This window comes from Ascidiella aspersa, chromosome 8 (genome assembly GCF_963924565.1).
Source record: "Ascidiella aspersa chromosome 8, kaAscAspe10.2, whole genome shotgun sequence".
NCBI lineage: Eukaryota > Metazoa > Chordata > Ascidiacea > Phlebobranchia > Ascidiidae > Ascidiella > Ascidiella aspersa.
The window spans coordinates 1,093,001-1,112,135 of NC_139454.1; the positions used below are offsets into that span (position 1 = coordinate 1,093,001).

General features: G+C 36.7%; 1 protein-coding gene across 1 annotated transcript; it reads right to left on the reverse strand.

The window, feature by feature from the left end:
- Window positions 1-1,564: 1,564 nt before the first annotated feature.
- On the reverse strand, window positions 1,565-18,629 carry LOC146134780 (NACHT, LRR and PYD domains-containing protein 3-like). The gene is made up of 8 exons (XM_083395639.1): window positions 18,570-18,629; window positions 17,812-18,013; window positions 6,681-8,461; window positions 4,339-4,491; window positions 3,893-4,054; window positions 3,280-3,441; window positions 2,684-2,839; window positions 1,565-1,720 (listed from the first exon to the last, which is right to left on the reverse strand). Exons 1-8 carry the CDS (start codon window positions 18,627-18,629, stop codon window positions 1,565-1,567), a joined length of 2,832 nt encoding a protein of 943 aa, XP_083251765.1.
- Between the last annotated feature and the right edge of the window lie 506 nt (window positions 18,630-19,135).

A 19,135-nucleotide genomic window follows, 5' to 3' on the forward strand; every position in this document is an offset into this window, starting at 1 on the left:
TGTGTCTTACATAGCTGCTACAAGTGTTAATTGCCAAAGGAAAACTAATTAAAACTAACATTTGCAAATTTCTTCATCAAAATGGAATTTTAATTACGACAAATACACGTGCATAAAATCCAGACAGAACAAAGCACGAATAAATTCATTCAAATAAAAGCAAGGAAACAACAGGCAAGTTTGAGCCTCGCATTAAACAACTGATCGAAGCAAATAGATATTTCATCAAACAAGAGAAATAACCGCTGCTGTGGCTTAACCCATCCTTACTGGTCGGTTGCTTGTAACTTTTAATTGGTAATTTGTTAATTGTTTCTACAAACTAATGTTAATTATGGATGTTCAAGAAAGAAGTCTGTAGACTCTTGCAAAGCTGTGAGAAACTCGACAGTTGGGGGTAAATATATAAGCAATAAACAAACTTAGAACAACAACAAATGATAAGCTGACAGCAGTTGGAGAAAAACTCCAAGAAATAAAAAAATGTTTGATAATTACGATTCGATCACTTAACAGGAGTTTAAGCTTAAAAAACACGAACAATGCACCGATATTACTCACAAATTGAAACATGTTTTATGTTTCTGAAGAAATACAGTGGAAATGTCAATCACACAAAGTCACAGTGAATCGCACAAGAATAAATTCAATTGCAAAAAAACAAGAAAATATAAAACAAAAAGCAAAGTTTTGCATTAAACAACAGATTTAAGCATGGTGGGACAATTCTGTCAAAAAAGGGAGAGAAATTTGAACTAAGATTTAAAAATACTTTCGCTGTAAATCTGTAAACTAATTTTAACAATAGTAAACCGTACAAAAATAAATCACATTCGCAAAACCAAGAAATGATAAAAACAAAAAAATTTGTCAAATAAAATCTGGCAACAGATTTGATCCGTTTTTTAATATTAAAAAAAATTAAGGAAACAATTCCAACTTTCAATAAACTTCTTGGTCACGCATCATTGCTTCACATAACGTGGCAAATTTTTAATCGTCTTCTGATTTGTAGATTTTTCTAGGAGAAAAAATATATTAATTTTCGGATATTACGCGCCAATATAAAGTATTTGTGTAATAGTTTTGTTATTGTTTTCGAATTTTACTTGTTTCAATAAAATAAAGCCATGAAGCACTAAATTATTATTGCAAATTACTATTACCTATTATTCCTGTGTAGGTGATTTAAAATGTTTACTTCTGGACTTACAGACGGTTAAAACTGTTCGGAAACGTTTTTCAAACAAATCGCGTCATTTAAAACCATGTGTTTCGCAGGAACTTATGAAATCGTTCGTTGGTTAATGTTAATGTAAACATCGTTGTGTTTCTCAAATTCGAATCCAAAATACATTTTAGTTTCACTCATTTTTCCAGATGTACGAACGCTCACGGATGACTCCTAGTGGCGAAACACGATTCTTAGTAAAACCAGGCTCCACCAAAATTATCGAGGAAAAATATCGATTCTGTTGTTTCTATCATAAAGCGACCATCAGTCAGTTGTCCAACTATCAGCAATATGCAAATTAATCGAACAGAGATTAGTTGAAACAAATTCTCACTTGGTGGCGTCGGCCGATTCCAACTCTTGTTCTCCAGCTGATGTGAAGTTGCAGTTGTCACTCAACAACTCTCCAATCTTTCCCCGGCATCTTGCCAACGCACTGGCCCCGCGGTCGCCGATGGGATTGCTGCTCACAACAAGAAGCTTCATCTGCGAACAATTACAACTGGAGGTAAACAACAAACTTACGCTTGTGAATGTTGACAACAAATAAAGACTCATAATAGCTTGCTTGAAATCTAGATACTCGACATTTTATTCGATAACAAATACCAAATGACGTCATTGCCATGGCCAAACAGGCAAAACAAATGGAAAAATATAATTTTTTCAGGTTAAAATTTGCTTTAGCCGTAAAAAGTTTAGCTACCGTCAGTTGTTAATAACCTAAAGGTAAAATCACTGCGATGACCGCGAATCATGGCTGAAATTGCAATATTAAATTGGTTTATATAAAAAAGGCACTCATACCACCCACGTATTGGCTGGGATTCGTAATGTTTAGACTTTAATGCTGGGAATAATAGTATAGGACGGCTTACACTTCCTGCACATTAAGTTATATTAACTGACTAAATGTGGTGTATTTCGCCACTAATTGTGTTCACCGCTGTATGAGGAAGAATATATAAAACAAACCAACAGAAACGAAATATTTATCGCAATAAAAAGACTAACGACAGCCTCTTCATAATTCCACCCATTTATCTTTATGCACTTCTTGTTTTTCTTTTCTTATATAATCCCAGGTTGCGATTGAAATGCAAACAAGCTTAAGCCAGACATTTTATCAACGCTGCTGAAAAGGCATTTATTGGACTTCAATAAAAAGCTAAAATAATATTTTTAATAATTTTTTTTAATTTTGTAATTTTGAATTCAACATTATGGTTACCGTACTCAGTGAATGATTAAATGAATATAAAGTTTAAATTAGTTTTGGTGGCGATCAACTTTTATCCAGCCCTGATGATAAGCCACGTTTTGCGGGAATTCCTTGCGTCATATTTACACACAATAATGAATAATATTAAATCTAAACATATATATATACATATACCCCTTGTGCACGCGCCCTAGGAACCACGATCGAGTTTGGATGAGCCAACTTACTGGATGCTCCCTGCGTGCGATTGCTTCGCTCAGTTCTCCAACTTCATCGATTCCACAGTCTCTCAACCACAGCTTGTTCACTTTGTGCGCAATTGTTGCCAGGCAACCAGCACCACGTGACCCGATCTTGTTTTCACTCAGGTCCAAGAAATCCATCTGCATAAACACAAGGAGGTTTAGACAACAGAAATAACCAAAGGGCAACAATATTAATTTCTAGTATTCTTTCACTTTTTAATTTGTTGCTCAAATCCTTGTTAATGGCTTGTGTTGTTGAAAACAGCAACATTTCAAAACATGGGCCAGGGCATTTTAATCAAGAAAAAATAATAGAACAAATATTGAAAAATATTTAAAAAATACTGAATTGTAAACAAAATGCGGATTTGTGTAAAATAAACACGATGCCGCATCGTTCAACGACATTTGAATAAAAATATAAAACTGTAAATTGAGTATTAGGGTGATTAACTATCCTCAGCCCCAGGGACCTTTACCAGTATATTCGTCCCTGGTCTGACAGAGAACTACCATTGCATGGAAATGTCAGGTTGGGCAATCAAGAGGTTCGAAGCCTCAGTGCTTTGTTAACTCACGGGATGTTGTCGTTGTTTGATGCTGCTCGCCAACACCAGGATATGGTCGGATGTGAGTCCGCATCGCCCAATACTGAGCCTCTCGATGTAGGGGATGCACCCAGATAGCAGCTTCACCCCAGCTTCATCCAGAATGTTGAAGCTCAAATCAAGAAGCTCAATCTACATGCAACAAAGTAGATGGAATTGTACCAGTTGGTTGTCTGGGGTGACTGTATGTTACGTCACAGTACGAAAAGTATTAGTGGTACTACACTAACTTCAGCAATAATTCCAACCCTAAGCCAAAATCTAAATCCAAACAGAGGCAAACACTCCGGTGCCAAAACGCGAGGCCTAAACAGTGATCAACACTCGCCCTACAGTTTGACATGTTATTTTGGCCTTTAGATCTAAATCCGAATAATTTGTGACTTTTCCAACAGGTTCAGTTTTCATTTCGTCACAGATATTACTGTATTTGGTTTTATTATGCCGTTGGTCGTAAAATTGTGTTGTTACAGATAATTCTGCTTTCTATAGTGTTGCTTAGTAAGTCTTATTGTGGGTTTCACTTGTATAGGATGGGTGTCGATAATATCACACATTATTACTACACTTTGTTGAAACTCACGGTATGTTGTCGTTGTTCGATGCTGCTCGCCAACACCAGGAGATGGTCGGATGTGAGTCCGCATCGCTCGAGAAGAAGCATCTTGATGTAGGGGATGCACCCGGATAGCAGCTTCACCCCAGCTTCATCCAGATTGTTGTAGCCCAAATCTAGAAGCTCAATCTACATGCAACAAATTAGATGAAGTTCTACCAGTTGGTTGTCTGGGGTGACTGTGTGTTACGTCATATTAAGCAAGTGACGTAACTGGAATTACAGGTTTCACATATCAACATTGACCTGCATCTAATCTAATAGTGAATGGCTTGGTGTTTACCATGTTAATACTTTTGTGTTTTTTTTTTATTACTTTAGAAATAAATTATTTACTCTCAAATAATTCATGCTCTGTCATAACACACACAGCTTATAAATTCAATTATTATGTGTGATATATGTATTAGTACCGGTTGTGTTTTTCTTTGCAAGTTTTCGCAGATAAGTTTGATGTCGTCGACAGAAAGGTTGCTGCGTATGATCGTCAATTCTTTCATCTGTGGAACCATCGGTGCTAGAATTGCAATGCTGATGGTAGCCTCATCTACGTGGAACTTGCGAATCTGAAACATATAGGAGAATGTATAAAGGTCAATTGATAGATTAGACTTCCTAGGTGTGCTAAACTCATCTAGATATTAAACAACCTGATCAGTGGCGTATCCGACAATTAATAACAATCAATCAAGCGGTCTCTTTAATTCATTAGTCCCGCTGCCTCTTCGACAAACTATACACGAGTCCATTTTAAATACTTTTTGAGTATTTTAACCAAGTGCGAAAAATGTTCGCGCTTCGCGCGAATTTTCTTTCTACGTCTGTTTTTTTACGTTTTAATGCTGTCTTTAGAATTTCATCATCGCTTTACCACCGTTGCTCCGTGGAAGGCTTCTAAGTGCGTCGCGGACAAACGGAAAACGTATTCAAACATTGGACATTTATTTTGTAACGTTTTTATTATTTTTATTTTCGGCAATGTAATAAAAACTTGTAAGAAATTGAATAGAAATGCCGTTATCCCCACCAAAAAAATCGAGCTCGCTTCGCTCGCCAGGTGTGCCCTCAATTAAAAAGGTTAAACACTTTCAAACAGATTAACTATTGAAGTGGAATCAAATAACACGGGGGAGAAACAATCTTCGTTTAGTATTGCAGGTGGCGAAAGACGTGCTTGTAATTTATCGTAGTCCCGTACATAGATCTACCAAATAATCAATCACATATATTTTACGTTCTTGTTTTCGTTTTTCTCCTGAAGTTAACGATTGCACACTAAGCGGTTTCTCAGATGGCATACGGCAGGATTGTCGACGACGTACGTGTGCGTTTTGCGTCTAAAAGTTTGATTTTGCTGGACGTTAATTGGCTGTTTCTGATATTACTTATGACGTCATTACAATCGCTATTTTATGACGTCATTACCGTCAGACAAAAAACGGGGAATTACCTAAGTTGAAAAATCGGGACCCCTTTTTGGATTTCTGGATACGCCCCTGGACCTGATTAATGACCCCCCTCCCCCCTTCCAGGAATGTAACACAAACTATCGTACCCTATTAAATAATCACCTTCGCGGATTTAATATTTGTGTTGCCATCGCACCATAGTCCACCATTATACGCCATTTAACCTACAGCCGCCACCTCCCCAATTCAATCAAACACGCACACTTTGTAGTTGTATAGGACAGGGGTTAGCAAACGATTTTTCAGGGCCGGATAATTGTTAAGGATTGTGATCCCTGGCCGGATAACTTTAAGATTTACGTTTGCAGGCCGGATTTATTTTTGTTTCGCACCAAAATGACTTGATTATTACACTGGTCAACAAATTTTCACTTTTTTTTCCAATCAAAATAAAATATCGTCAAATCAGGGGCGTATCCAGAAATCCAAAATGGGGGGGGGTTACGAATTTTCATCTCTGACGTTAATGACGTTATAATATAGCGACGGATATGACGTCATAAAATAGCGATCGTAATGACGTCTTATGCCTTCCATGGCGCAACGGTAAAGTAGCGCTGATCTATTTGAAAGACACCGTCAAAAGGCAAACAAACCGGACGCAGAAAGATCATTCGCGATAAGCGAGAAAATATTTTGGCACTTACTAGTTAAGTGGCCAAAAAGTATTGAGAGGTGGTGGGCGGATCCGGCCCCCAGGCCGTAGGTTGCCGACCCCTGTCTTACACCGACATCTGATATTAACGCGGACAGCAAACAGCAAGAAACATCAGCACCGGCTAACTCGACGTTTTTAGCGAGAAAAAGGCGGAGACCGCTTGATTTATTGTTGCTGATTGTCGAACACACATTTGCTAATCAGCCAACCCGAACGAATAACAAAGGCAAAAGAAAAAAAATATCTAGCATTTACGGCTGACCGAACAAGAAAAGAAAAACGGCGTTTTGCGTTTGATTTTAATTTCGCATTAGCTTAAGACGCGTGACCAAATTACATTAAAAACATTGCCGCTTAGAACGATGAGTGACAAAAACGTACAAAAAAACGAAAATGTCACTTACAAAAAAAAAAGGGGGGGGGGGGGTCCGAACCCCCAACCTTTACAATAAAGCGTCAAGCCAGGATAAACTTGAATAAAACTAAATAATAATTAAAATTAAATTATATTTAAGTAGCTTTATCTAGCACTGAAAAGCAAAATACATCAAAAATTTAAGCAGTGTAACTAACATATGACCGACAAAATACAATATTATGTAGTTTATATATTTATTAAATAACCAACCGTGTGTTGTGTTTCAGCAACGGTCTTGATCAGCATCTTCAATCCATCCCCGATGAACTTGGCTCGTTCCATAATCGCTCCAACGTTGATGGTGATTGGTTTGTTGGTGGCGCGAAGCACGTGACAGAGACTTGCCACGTGGTTGGGAAGAATCGTGCGCGAAAGCAAAACCATGTCCGGGAAAACTTCCACCACTGATCTTGTGATGTCATCAAGCATAGACTCGTAGGCGAGACTGCACAGCGTGAACAACCTCTTGTCGTCTGGACGAACTTTGAACTTACTGTATTTTACACGAGCCTCAACACCAAATTCAAAATATGAAGCGATTGAAACTGGGAAATCCTTCACAGATGTTTTGGCGAAATCTTTGGTCATGGAAACAAGCAGATCCTTGAGCAAGCCTCTCTTGGTGAAAATATCAGCTGAAGAGATTGGAAACAGCGCGTTTAGCTTGCTTTGGAGTTTCGGATTGAGCAGACCGAAGAGAAATTGAAGAACCATTTCCCAATCGACACTTTTCAAGTTTTTCAGTAGCTCTTTAAACCGTTCCATGGGGGTGTCAAACATAATCTTGAGTGCTGCAAAGAACTCTTGCAGGAACTTGTGATTGAACAAAATTGTTCTGTCTCCTTCCAAAATTTTAAGACTGATATCCCTGGACCGACCTTGAACTTTGAGAAAATCCCCCAAACCATTTGTTTCAAGACCAACGTTGGTGAAATCTTGTGCTTCAAAGGTGACTTTCTTGTTAAGCATTCCATACAAAGCTAAATCAGAGAGCTTGCGGAGGACACTTGGGTGATTCTTGAAGTTAACAGAGCGAATGTAGTCGTTCAGAAAAGATGTGAACACATCAGTAGTAGTAAATGCACCACCATCCAATCCATTCTTTAGAATGTATTTTGGAATTGCTTTGGCAAATAATGGGATGAAGCTTAATGCATTGGCTGCTGGATTTTGGTTGAGAACCTCTTTCACTTTTTCGTATTTCTCCTGACTTTTGCAAATTTCCTTGAAAAGCAAATCCTGTGAATTTTCGCCGAGACCAAGTACCTCAAGTGGGAAGTGTGACTTGCAATCTGGGTTCAACTGGAGATATGCTTCCGGTCGTGTAATAAGATACTTGAAAGCATTGCCAAGAATGTCAGACCGCAAAAGGTTTTGGAGAATGACTTCTGGTTTTGCTCTTTCGTACAAACCAATGACTGGTGCTTTCATTGAAAGATTGAAACCTGTTTCATCCATTGAATCCATGATGATCAACACATTATTGGATTTGGAGATTCTTTCCAGAATTTTATTATCTGTTTCCACATCATATTTCCAGTTGGAGTTGAATAGCTTTATGAGGAACTCAAAAACACTAATTTCTTTGCTGTTGTCTAACGATGGCAAGTTTACATAGAAGATGTAGCCAGATGCAGGTTGATTATCACACCCATATTGCAGAAGTTGTAACCCTAAGGTGGTTTTGCCATAACCAGCTCCACCAATAATAACTATAAAGTTGCCATACTTTGCAATGAAGTTAACTTTCGCTGCCTGGTCGCTGAACTTAGATTCTGCTTCTTTGATTGCATTTTCTTTTGCAGCCTGAGAGAATTCATCCACCTCAAAAAAGGTAACATTTTTCTCATTGCCTCTATGGAGCAACATTGCGTTAAAACCTTCTTCTTCGACATTCTTCCTGTTAATGACCAGGAGTTTAACCAAGATTGTTTCTTGAGATTTGACTTTGATGTTGGCCACTTTGTTCTGGTTCGCTCGCAAAGCTGCATCTGAGAATTAAAAAAACTCGACTAAAATTGAAGAACTTGAACTGAAACTCAACACTTAAAAAACAGATAATATGTCAAACAAATGGAACTTTAAGCCCTGCACAACGAACAGATTTCTGCTAAGTCACAGTTTTACTGATCAACACAAAATAAAGCAACGCAGCTATGATGACAATTACCAACAACATTAAGCAGCATTTGAAACCTAGTATACAGTACATGAATGAAATAATAAGGTCTTTTGCAATACACCTCTTTTAAAGCTTTATATTTTAATACACCAAAAGCCATCGCAGACTCGCCGAATCTGACGATCTATGATGCAAGCAGAGCAAGCCGGAAAACAACTAGACTGTAGTGAGGCTCGAACTCACGACCTCGGTTATACCGGGACCGTCGCTCTACCCACTGAGCTATACAGGCTTAGAGCCGTAATCGTTGGTCAGCAGCTTCCGATGAGGCTAGATCACAGTTGTTATTAAACACATATGTGTGTGTGTCTTTCATTGCTTTATAATTTAATTAATCACTTCTTTTCCCGAAAGTCTGCGTTACAACAACTTTTAAAAGACACCTCTACATAGAACAATTGAAAACTAACAAAAAGAATAATTCATTTGACATTTGGGGATGTTAGAAAATTTTACCACGGCGATAGACACAAACCTTTCCACTTGCTTATATGCAAATTACAAACAAACTACCGCGGGGAAACCATTTAAAGAAATTTTGATTCTCCAAATACATGAACAAACAGCAGTAGCGGATTATCCCATTTTTACCGGTTAACCTGATAACATAATTAACATTTTTGGTTCGCTTTTACACCTTTCAGCTCGTTTTCGCCAAATTTGCTGTGGGCAAATGTTTTCTATTTTTAGATTGCAGGTTTATATTATGCGATTAACCGGTAGGTTAAAGTACAAATATCCAGATATATCCGTTATTCAAATACTAAAAGCTCCTAATATCCGAACGAACCCTACTTGAAGCTTAGCCGACAAATTGGGGCTTGTAATGGGTTGATGAGCTGAACAAAAGTTTAAATAAAACAAAAACAGAAAAAGTTTAAATCTGAGTCAACATACAATGATAATATCACATTTCAAACTGGATTTAAGAGATGACAGAAAAGAGACTGCAATTCTATAAAGCAGGGATCGGCAAACTGTGGACTGACAAATGCAAATCATCTGGCCTGCCTCTTTTCAAAACTGGGCCAAGGACCAGACATCACATTTAACGGCTATTATGCAATCCTACAAACAATTCATCAAAATAACTTCTCCACTCTGGACGACCACAACAATGCAATGAACACATCGATATCACGTGACTAGATTGCCCGGAGGCTTCAGATCCACTTTAACACAAAAATAACTGTTAGAACTGTTGCAACCTGGTATGTCCGCTAAACTAACCAGTGAAACAAGTTGGTATCCACTGTCCAAATATACAAGAACACCAAATGAAATATTTCATGTAATTTGAGTGTTTGTGGAATATTTAACAAAATACATGTTCATTTGAAGCCAGTGTTCACAAAGAAATAAAAAGATAACATTGGTAATATTACTTGTTGCTGCTCAGTGGCATGGTGGGGTTGGTAGCTGGGCACACTATATATTAGAAAACTGATAACATTAAGCCATTTACCTATTGCCTTGCCATGTATGAAGGGCAATTGTTAAGTTATAAAATTGTTTTTATAGAAAGTGTGTCGCGATTTTGTAGTGTGCCACAAACATTAGAAACCCACTGCATTAAAGCCTCAATTCTCACAACTGGTCACCCAAAAAAATATTGTTCTATCATAAATCAACAATAGAAGTCGATTTGATACAGAAATATATTTCAAATGTGGTGGATATTTATTTCGGTGACTGAGCGATATTTTGGGGTTCAACGAAAGGTTTCGTAATTTGTCGGACTCGGCATTTAACAAAGGTTAAGAGTCACTGCTATAAAGGGTATCTTTAAAACACAAGTGTAAAATTATTTTCAAGGTGCTTAAGTACATATTTATCCTATAATTTCCTAAAAAAAGTAGATGATAATGTTGCTAAAATATTGTTCGATTGGTGACTTTGCTAAAAAAATTACCAAGAAAATATATTAAGTTTGGGGCTCAGTTCAACATAATTAAAAAATGAAAACATTAATGGCAAAGGGCACCTACTTGAATATTGCCAGGAAAACGTCGACAATATTTTTGGCAATTATTAGGAAAAATGTGGTGTTTGTAGTTATTGTGTGCATTTTCAAATCTAAATAAATGACTTTTAGCTTTCCTGCTGAAATTAAAACAAAAAAATGCTTTTTTGTGCTCAGTCCCAATAAAATAAAACCAGATACTAACTAGAAGGGGGTGCGGTTGTTGTATTTGGGGGTATATTTTCAGGGCTTAGCGTATTTAAATAAAAAAATTATTTATTTTTTTTAATATATTTTTTTGTTAATACTTAATATTTTTTATTTTGTATTGTAAATTTTATATTATATATTTTATATTTTGTTTTTTATTTTCCTTAACATGTTTCTAAAAGCAAAAACAGATATGGGCCGAAAATTTCTCCACTTAATTTATGGCTTTAATACGAAAGGGGTTCAAATATGGCGTATTTGGGGAATGATCGAAACATATATTTAATAAATAGAATTTACGCACATAATGCGTACGGCCATGTTATTATATTTTGGCCAGCTAACATGTTTAGGCAAATATTATTATTTGGGAAGCCTACACTATGCAAGGATCTGTAATGTAGCTTGATAATAAATTTCAAAGCCAAAAAGGTCGAGTAGATCGACAGCATCTTGATTAAGACGTTTCGATACGAACTTGTATCATCTTCAGTGACTAACTGACATTTAATAAAGCTACATTTAATATTATTATTCTCTTTAAATGATGTAACGTATACGGTTTGCTATACTTTTTACAACTTTTTCTGGGTAAATTTTTACCATGCCTTGGTCCGAGCGATCACTGTTAAAACAGACTTTAAATCTGCAGTTTAGAGCAATTTACAAAACAGGTTTATGTGCCTAATAAGCCACCTTTTATATTAAAAGTTTTGCAAATTTAAATCCAATAAACACAGTGTTTTTGTTATTTATATTTATATGACGCCATGCAATGACGTAGCTTTGTAACGTCGTCGCTAAGAATGCATTAAAGTAGAGCATTCTGTTGTTGCGGCCCTTGTATCATTATATTTGTTTAGGCCTGGTGTTTATGTGTTTGAATGGTGCAACAATTACAACATGTGCTAACAGAGATGTGTCCACTGCCTCAAGGATTCGCATTTAAATTTGCGGTGGTAAAATATTTTGTGTTGTAAGAGCAATTAGTTTTTTTACCAAGAGAAGCCTCTTTCTAAAAGGCAATTCGCATGCGCCTAGTTTAACTAAGACAAGCAACTTCGTACAATGAACGTTGCACGCGCAGGACAATAAAGCGCAGCAGGATGCCAGCAGCCGCCTCGTCGCGACGCGAGCTGAATAAAGGAAGTAATATGAAAGCATTCTGTGTTAAAGTTTTTCTGCCGCTAGATAGGAGAAGATAGCTGTTATAAACTAAAACGATGACGTCACACTATTGTTACCATACTAAAAAAATGAATGCGAGGAAGAGAATAAAATACGCTTTTAAGATGGCTACAAAAAATAACTAAATACATCTGCATTCTGTTCCTTTTTTTTGAAAAACAGCATGCAACAACCTTTTCCACCAAACTACTCAGTGACCAGCCATAACAAGAATAAGGAAGACATTATAATTGAAGAAATTTGCAAAAAACATTATAAATATATGATATTAGTACAAGAAGTAAATGATACTAGGAAAGCAAAATATTTCAGTACAACTTAAAACAAAATAGAACAATTTATAAAAAATGTGTGCAATTCAACAGCAATAATAAAAACCATAAAATATCTCAATTAAAGCAATTTAAAAGAGTTTGTACACATAGGGTAGATTTAATCTGAAAAAACACGTTTGTGGTCGCCCTTCAAATTACACAAAATATTTCTTTTTTCTGAAGCAATAGATTCAGTTAAATTACTTTCTTTTAAGTTACAATTTAACCGACTAACATCGCAGTGTAATGCCAATAATAATAGGAATATGACCATTATATATCATTTATTTTTAAAAAAGAAAGTTTTAGTTTTTGCGAGCTGCACTTTGTGACGTCATGACACAAACTACTATTTTAAAACTACGTCATCCAGCTCATTAGCATAAAAATTTATCATAGTTTTAAATTTGGAAGAGTCTATTTACCTGGACAACAAAAGTTAATAAAGTAGTTAAATCGATATAAAGTCACCAATGGATGTGTGTGTACCCAAAAACTCAACTAAATTTAAATTTAAAAAAAATGACGTCATAATAGCGCGGTAATATGTTCACACGGATTCAACCTGCTCTCCGTAAGCCAAATTATATTAAGGGGACAGGGTTTAAATATTTATAATATTGATTTATATTTACTTTTGCAGTAACTGCCACAAACTTAGCCACGAAAGCTGCACGGGCGCATGTAGGGGAAAGCGGGGCAAAACGGAACCTCACTTTTCTCGTTAACGAAAATTGCCAGCGTCAATATTTGTTTGCTGAACAGTGACTATCGCCGAAAAAACGTTTGTCGACAAAAATCAGACTGATTCGATTTCGCACAAACCAGGGAGGGGAGAAAATGTGTTTGGGGGATATTGATATAAGGATAGCGCAGTAAAATGATGCATTTATTAGTAAAGTTCAAGTAAAGACAGAGTAACTTTTTTTGTTAAATAATTTGTAGGTAAGGGTCTGTTTATTAATCTAAAACAGTCGGCATTTTAATTTGAAAATTTTTTAAGAAATCAGGTTTTCATGCGATAGATAGTGTTGGGGCAAAACGGCCCCCTCACAAGTTAATCCGTTATTACTAGAGAATAACTGAAACTTATAATTGCACTGTTTGTTTTTTTGATTAGCATTTCAGTAAGACATTTTGGAACTGGAATAAAATAAATAATATATCATTACTTTATATGTTTAGATCAGTTTTGTAGCAAGGCCAAACAATCAGACGTTTTACCAATATCTCTTGTAAAAAAGCTCGATTGATATCTGTTTAAAGTTCGTATACATCGAGAGAAATATAAGGCAGTTTACGTACGGCCTATTTATACCATGTAACTTTTATATAGTTACAATGCTTCTTATTATAGTGTTATTGTGATTTTCTTGTATGTTTTAGCAAACTTTTGTAAAATATTTTCAACCTATAAGACGCCATGTATACCATTACTTAAAATATGACGTCACGTTGTAACGTAACTTGTGACAATATCTCTTTTCATGCACCCCTTATACACAAATCCTTGATCCGGCATTTCCACACAACAAATCATTTAAATTACATTTTATAAGTGGGGTCCGTTTTGCCCTGTTTAAAAATCGACCAAAAAAGTTAATTTATTCAGGAGGTATGCTTCTTTCAGTTGTTTTTTTTAGCATAGGAGTAACTTTCAGTAAGACCTTTCAGTTAATACCGCTACTCATAAAAAAATATGTTGTGAAACTCGAAATATAGCATTTATTCCTTAAGGCAGGGGTGGGCAATTATTTTTTACCGCGGGCCGCATGAGAAACGTAAAATGTCCTGGCGGGCCGGGGAAAAATAAGATATTAAATACAGGGAGTATGACGTCAAACTCTGACGCTATAAAACAAGTAAGCAAGCGAACTTGTAATTACGTTTGGAGTTGTGCGCAAATGTGCAATGTGAGTCGAATTTAAAGAAATAGTGACAAGACGTAGCGCGAACCGCGAAAAATTTGCATCTATATATCTTTTTAAGCAAACTTTAATTGATATTTAGGGGAGGACGTGACGCATTGAGCACAGATAAACAACGTACATTGCTTTATATATTGGTGATTATTAAGTTGTTGGGCGCATTGAGCAAACATTTAAGGTTAAAATACGTAAACATTTTCGCACAAAAACATGCTTTTTGAGGCTTTAAGTTACCCAGATTAATAAATCGGGAGAAACACGCAGCATGACATCAAGTAAAGTAGTTGGCAAAATTTGAATCAGTATCTGGCAAAAGGGTCGATGTTCCGTTCATATTTTAAAGACAGAATACATTTGACCTAAGCGCAAAAATATATAAAGAAGTTTGTTCAAATTTCGTTTGAGAGAGTGCTGCAGTGCAGAGGACGTTTTTTGTTTATAAATTCCAAAAAATCGCGTGAAACATACAAAAAAGACAAAATAAATTCGCGCGAAGCCCCAAAACAATTTCTATTTCACTATTTAAAACAGGCTAACCGCGGGGCGGATTAAATTGCTTGGCGGGCATATGTTGCCCAGGTCTGCCTTAAGGGGTCCGTTTTGCCCCGCCTTCCCCTACGTTAGGTCTGGTGGGCTCAGGGTAAAACACAACATAACTTATTTCTAATTAATTCTAAAAGATTATTAAGAACTAATATGCTGAACTTACCTTTTTCTTCAACTAGTTGTTCAAGCCAGGCGATGTTAGAGCCTGCACGTTTGCAAAAAAAAGCACAAAATGAAACCAAACAACAGTGATTGTGTGGTATTAAATGGATTTAAAAAAATTAACAGTTTGTTTACTTTGTTGAGGTTTAGGTTTTGAGAAGTGTTGCTTTTTAAAACAAAAGCTACATTATAAAAATATTACCGATTCGCGCAAAGCGAAAATACTCCAGCCATGAGACCGAAACAAGAACAACGTCAACGACGAAATAAAACACAGTTCGGAATAAGACCACAATAACACTAATACCTAATGGTATTAATACCGTCTAAATCGGAATAAGTCATAAAGCCTCATGTGGCTCTTCACCCAGTTATATAAGATTCTTACGTTCATGTTGCACTTATGAGTTTTTCGAATGTTTCGATTTCGTTTGGTTAAATTATGGATTATTGTCGGTTTCGACCCAGACTGTTTGCTTTAAGGCCATTGTATTATTAGTAACACTTTTGAAGCAAGATAAACGCAAAAAATATGCCAAAATAATATTGATGTACGACATTATATCGAGAAATGTGTATTTTTTAATCAATTCGTCGCGTCTCCTTCTAAATAACATTTTGTCTATTTAACAAAACAAAGGCACGTTTTTCGCTTCGTGCGATCGCTTTTAGGGAGTGAGTAAGAAATGGAGTGATAGGCTATTCTTTTACTTTCACGTGTGTAAGGTGTGGTTCTTTGCGGTTAACCAAGTAACAAATGGGGCTCTTGGTATCTGTTTGGTTGGCCACCCCTGCTTTATAGCGTTTAAGTTAAAAAACATTTAATTTCAAAGATGCGTTGAACGCACGACGCCTTTGGCTGAAAAGATTTTATCAAAACGGCAAGCAAGAACGGAATTAGGAATAAGACCAAAATAGAACTACCTTACGGTCGTAATAACGACTCTGGACTTGAGTAGGACCACGTAAAACTACCGGAGTCCCGAGTCCGACGTGCGCATGCGCAGTACCACATTTTTAAACTGCTATGGCCGCCAAATAAAAAATTCGCACCGGTGCGCCATGGGAGGCTGCCAGACAGGGCCGGATTACCATAGTAGCAGACGTAGCAGCTGCTACGGGTCCCGTAGTTTTTTTGTTGCAAAATAGTAGTTGCACCCTAATTTTTGGCTTGCAAACTGAAGTAGCATCAGGGAATATTATAGTTGCAAGATTAAATTACTAGTCCTAATTATTGTAAACTTTAAAAAACAGTAATTTCCGCTGGAGGCAACTGCCTGCTGTCCGGACACAATAATGTATCCGCTAATTTGAAAATACTTTGACGCTTTTTAGCGTGCATACCCAGAAGTGTTACTTATTAGTTTCGGTTCCAGCTTGGTTTCCCAGTCGCACAAAAAACACTCGTGTTTACCTCGCAACGTTTTTCTATAAAACGCTTTGCTTTTAGTCGTCATTATTCCGAATTATGCTGCAGTCAAAAGTTTTGGCGAAAATGCGAAGCGGAAAACATCTCACTGTACTCAAGAGAGATTATTTTCAAAATTGAAGTTCATTAAAAACTATCTGCGAAACACAATGGGGAAAGAGCGGCTACACTATTTAACTTTTTTAAGTATTGAAAGTGAAGTTTTGAAGTCACTGAACTCATCCGGAATAATTGCCATATTAGTAGAGATCAAAATGCGTCAACAAAAGGAAAAACCCTTGAATGATATTGCTGTGGTTTTATGTTTCTCCTTGCAAATAAAACATGACAATATAGGGTGCGCCGCGAGCAAAAGGAAAAAATAACTTAACATATTATAGAACATGTATTTTTACTTTCCGATTAAGTTTAGCTCATTGATCCCACAGTATTTTCAAGTAGAAAATACAATACGATCTATAAAACAACAATATCTAAATCAGATAATTCTATAATACCATATAACTAAGACCAACGACGATAACGCCAAATTCGCATTAATGACCACGACAGAATAACATCAAGAATAGTCTAGATAAGACCTAAACATGTACAATTACGCCCAAGACTGTAGGAAAGGGTACGACATCTGTTTGGCATTGGCCGTTTGCTGTCGACATTTGGGCGCCGCTGTTTTAACCCCGGATTTTTCGCCCTGTTTGCCCTGTATGTGCGGGTAGTTGGTGGTGTTAGCAATTGGGTTAGAGTTGAAAATATTCGGGGAGTTAGTAATAGTTATAGGTGGGGCTTGGGGGTTAGATAAAAGGTGGTATAGGCCTTATTTTTTCCATTTAGGTCTGATTCCGATTTCGTCATTATTACGACTATTAGGTATTAGTCCTATTTACGCCTTATTCTTAACTGTATTTTATTCCGAAGTTAATGTTGTTCTTATTTTGGTATAAAGGCTGTAGTTTCTTTTAAGATATGCAACTATAAAGCCTATATAATAAAAATTGCAGGCAATTTAAGAGAAATAGCGGTACACCCCAAAAATTGTGCGCTCGCTTTGCTTGCAAGGTGCGCCGCCGCGTTTGCAAATGTCTCTAACGTGCGCCCTTAAGTAAAAAAAGTTAAGAAACACTGGGTAAATGGGTGAAATAAAGGCTGTATAAGTCTGAGCCGGACTGGGGACGAAATAAAACATTTAGAGTCGGACTCGGTTTATTTTTAACCGACTCCGCAGCCCTGGTTTGCACCAATAATTATATAACAATGAACAAATCAGAAGCGAAAAGTTCCGACATTATTTCAACACATATTGGCACTTTCCCCCCTGACGCTAAACCCACTTTAACCTAAAACCGCCGTAATAAACTAAAACGTGGACCTATCTAATCAGTTACTTCAAAAAATATTTAACAAAGGAAAAACCCTCACCTGATGCAATGACGTTTATATTTTGCGTAACTTCTGTGGCGTTGGTATTTTGCGTCACTTCTGTTACGTTACGCACTTCTGTGACGTTCATATTTTGCGTCACTTCTGTGACGTTAATATTTTGCGTCACTTCTGTGACGTTGGTATTTTGCGTCACTTCTGTTACGTGAACTTCTGCACCAGCGAAAACTGTTGCGTTGTTCTGTTGAGATGAAAAAGCCATAATATAAAAATTAGAACAACATCAACATTTGAATAAAAGACGGTTTAAAAAAAGAAACAGTTTGGAATAAAACACAGTTTAGAATTAGACACATTTTAAAATAACAAACAATTTTAAATGAGATCAGAAATAGGATTAATAGCTGATAGTCGTAAAAAGGTTTCAAAACGGAATAAGCCCTAAACCCACGATATTATTGGTTTGTAGACCTCACTCTATGTTTCCACAAAGTGGCCACGAAATATTTTGTTCCAAGTTTAACCAGTGGTGAAAGTAAACAGGAACGGTTTGGACCGGCGTCCCAGTAAAATAATGTTACAGGCCCCTCCCCTTTTTTCTTTTTGTTCCTGAAAGCTTTAAAACTAAGAATGGGTTGAATAGTTTTGCATTACGCTGAACGATAATCTCAGCTTTCCTAAGGTCACTTCTTCATACGCTCGTTATGACGTAACTTTGTGACGTCACGTTTGGAAATCTTCATGCGTTACTGCAAGTGAAATTTCTACCTTCAACTCTGAGTTGAACAAAAACTCACCAAGTTAATATCTTGAACATTTTCAGCAATCTCCTGTTCGGCTTCGGCTGGTTCGGCCATTTTCACTCGCACAAGTTTAACTTTACACAAAGCTGCTCAAATAAGACTTGGTATGTTCATGTAAAGCTTAACATATCACTACGTCACAATATATGACGTAATTCGTTATGGTATATCACAAATGAATTCACAATTTAACTTTACACAAAGCCGTTCAAACAAGACTGGGTATGTTCATGTTAAGCTTAACATATCACATTACTACGTCACGATATTTGATTGACTGATATAAGGTTTGTACGTTGTAAAGTAACCTGATATTCCAGCTCATATACCTACACAACATTTCGCGTTCACCTCAGTACAGCAGTAAGGCACTTGCACCAAGCTGCAGGCAACAACCAAACGCAAGCTCTTTGTTGAAGGCGGACTCCAAAGTATTTCCTTGTTCTAAAGGAAATTACGTTAAGGCTCCATCCATTTAGTTTGGCCCCCAACGCCTTTACTCATTTCCGCCTCTTAATCACGCGAGCTATTGTTAAGGTGGTTAAACAGTTAACTTCACG

Bases quoted from the DNA above. Each gene is read 5' to 3' on its own strand.
- LOC146134780 (XM_083395639.1), bottom strand. From the start codon at position 18,629: ATGGCCGAACCAGCCGAAGCCGAACAGGAGATTGCTGAAAATGTTCAA. The intron at 8,462-17,811 runs GTGAGGGTTTTT...TTTAATTCTCAG, and splicing joins TATAAACGTCATTGCATCAG to ATGCAGCTTTGCGAGCGAAC. The intron at 2,840-3,279 runs GTGAGTTAACAA...GTGTTTATGCAG, and splicing joins TCAAACAACGACAACATCCC to ATGGATTTCTTGGACCTGAG.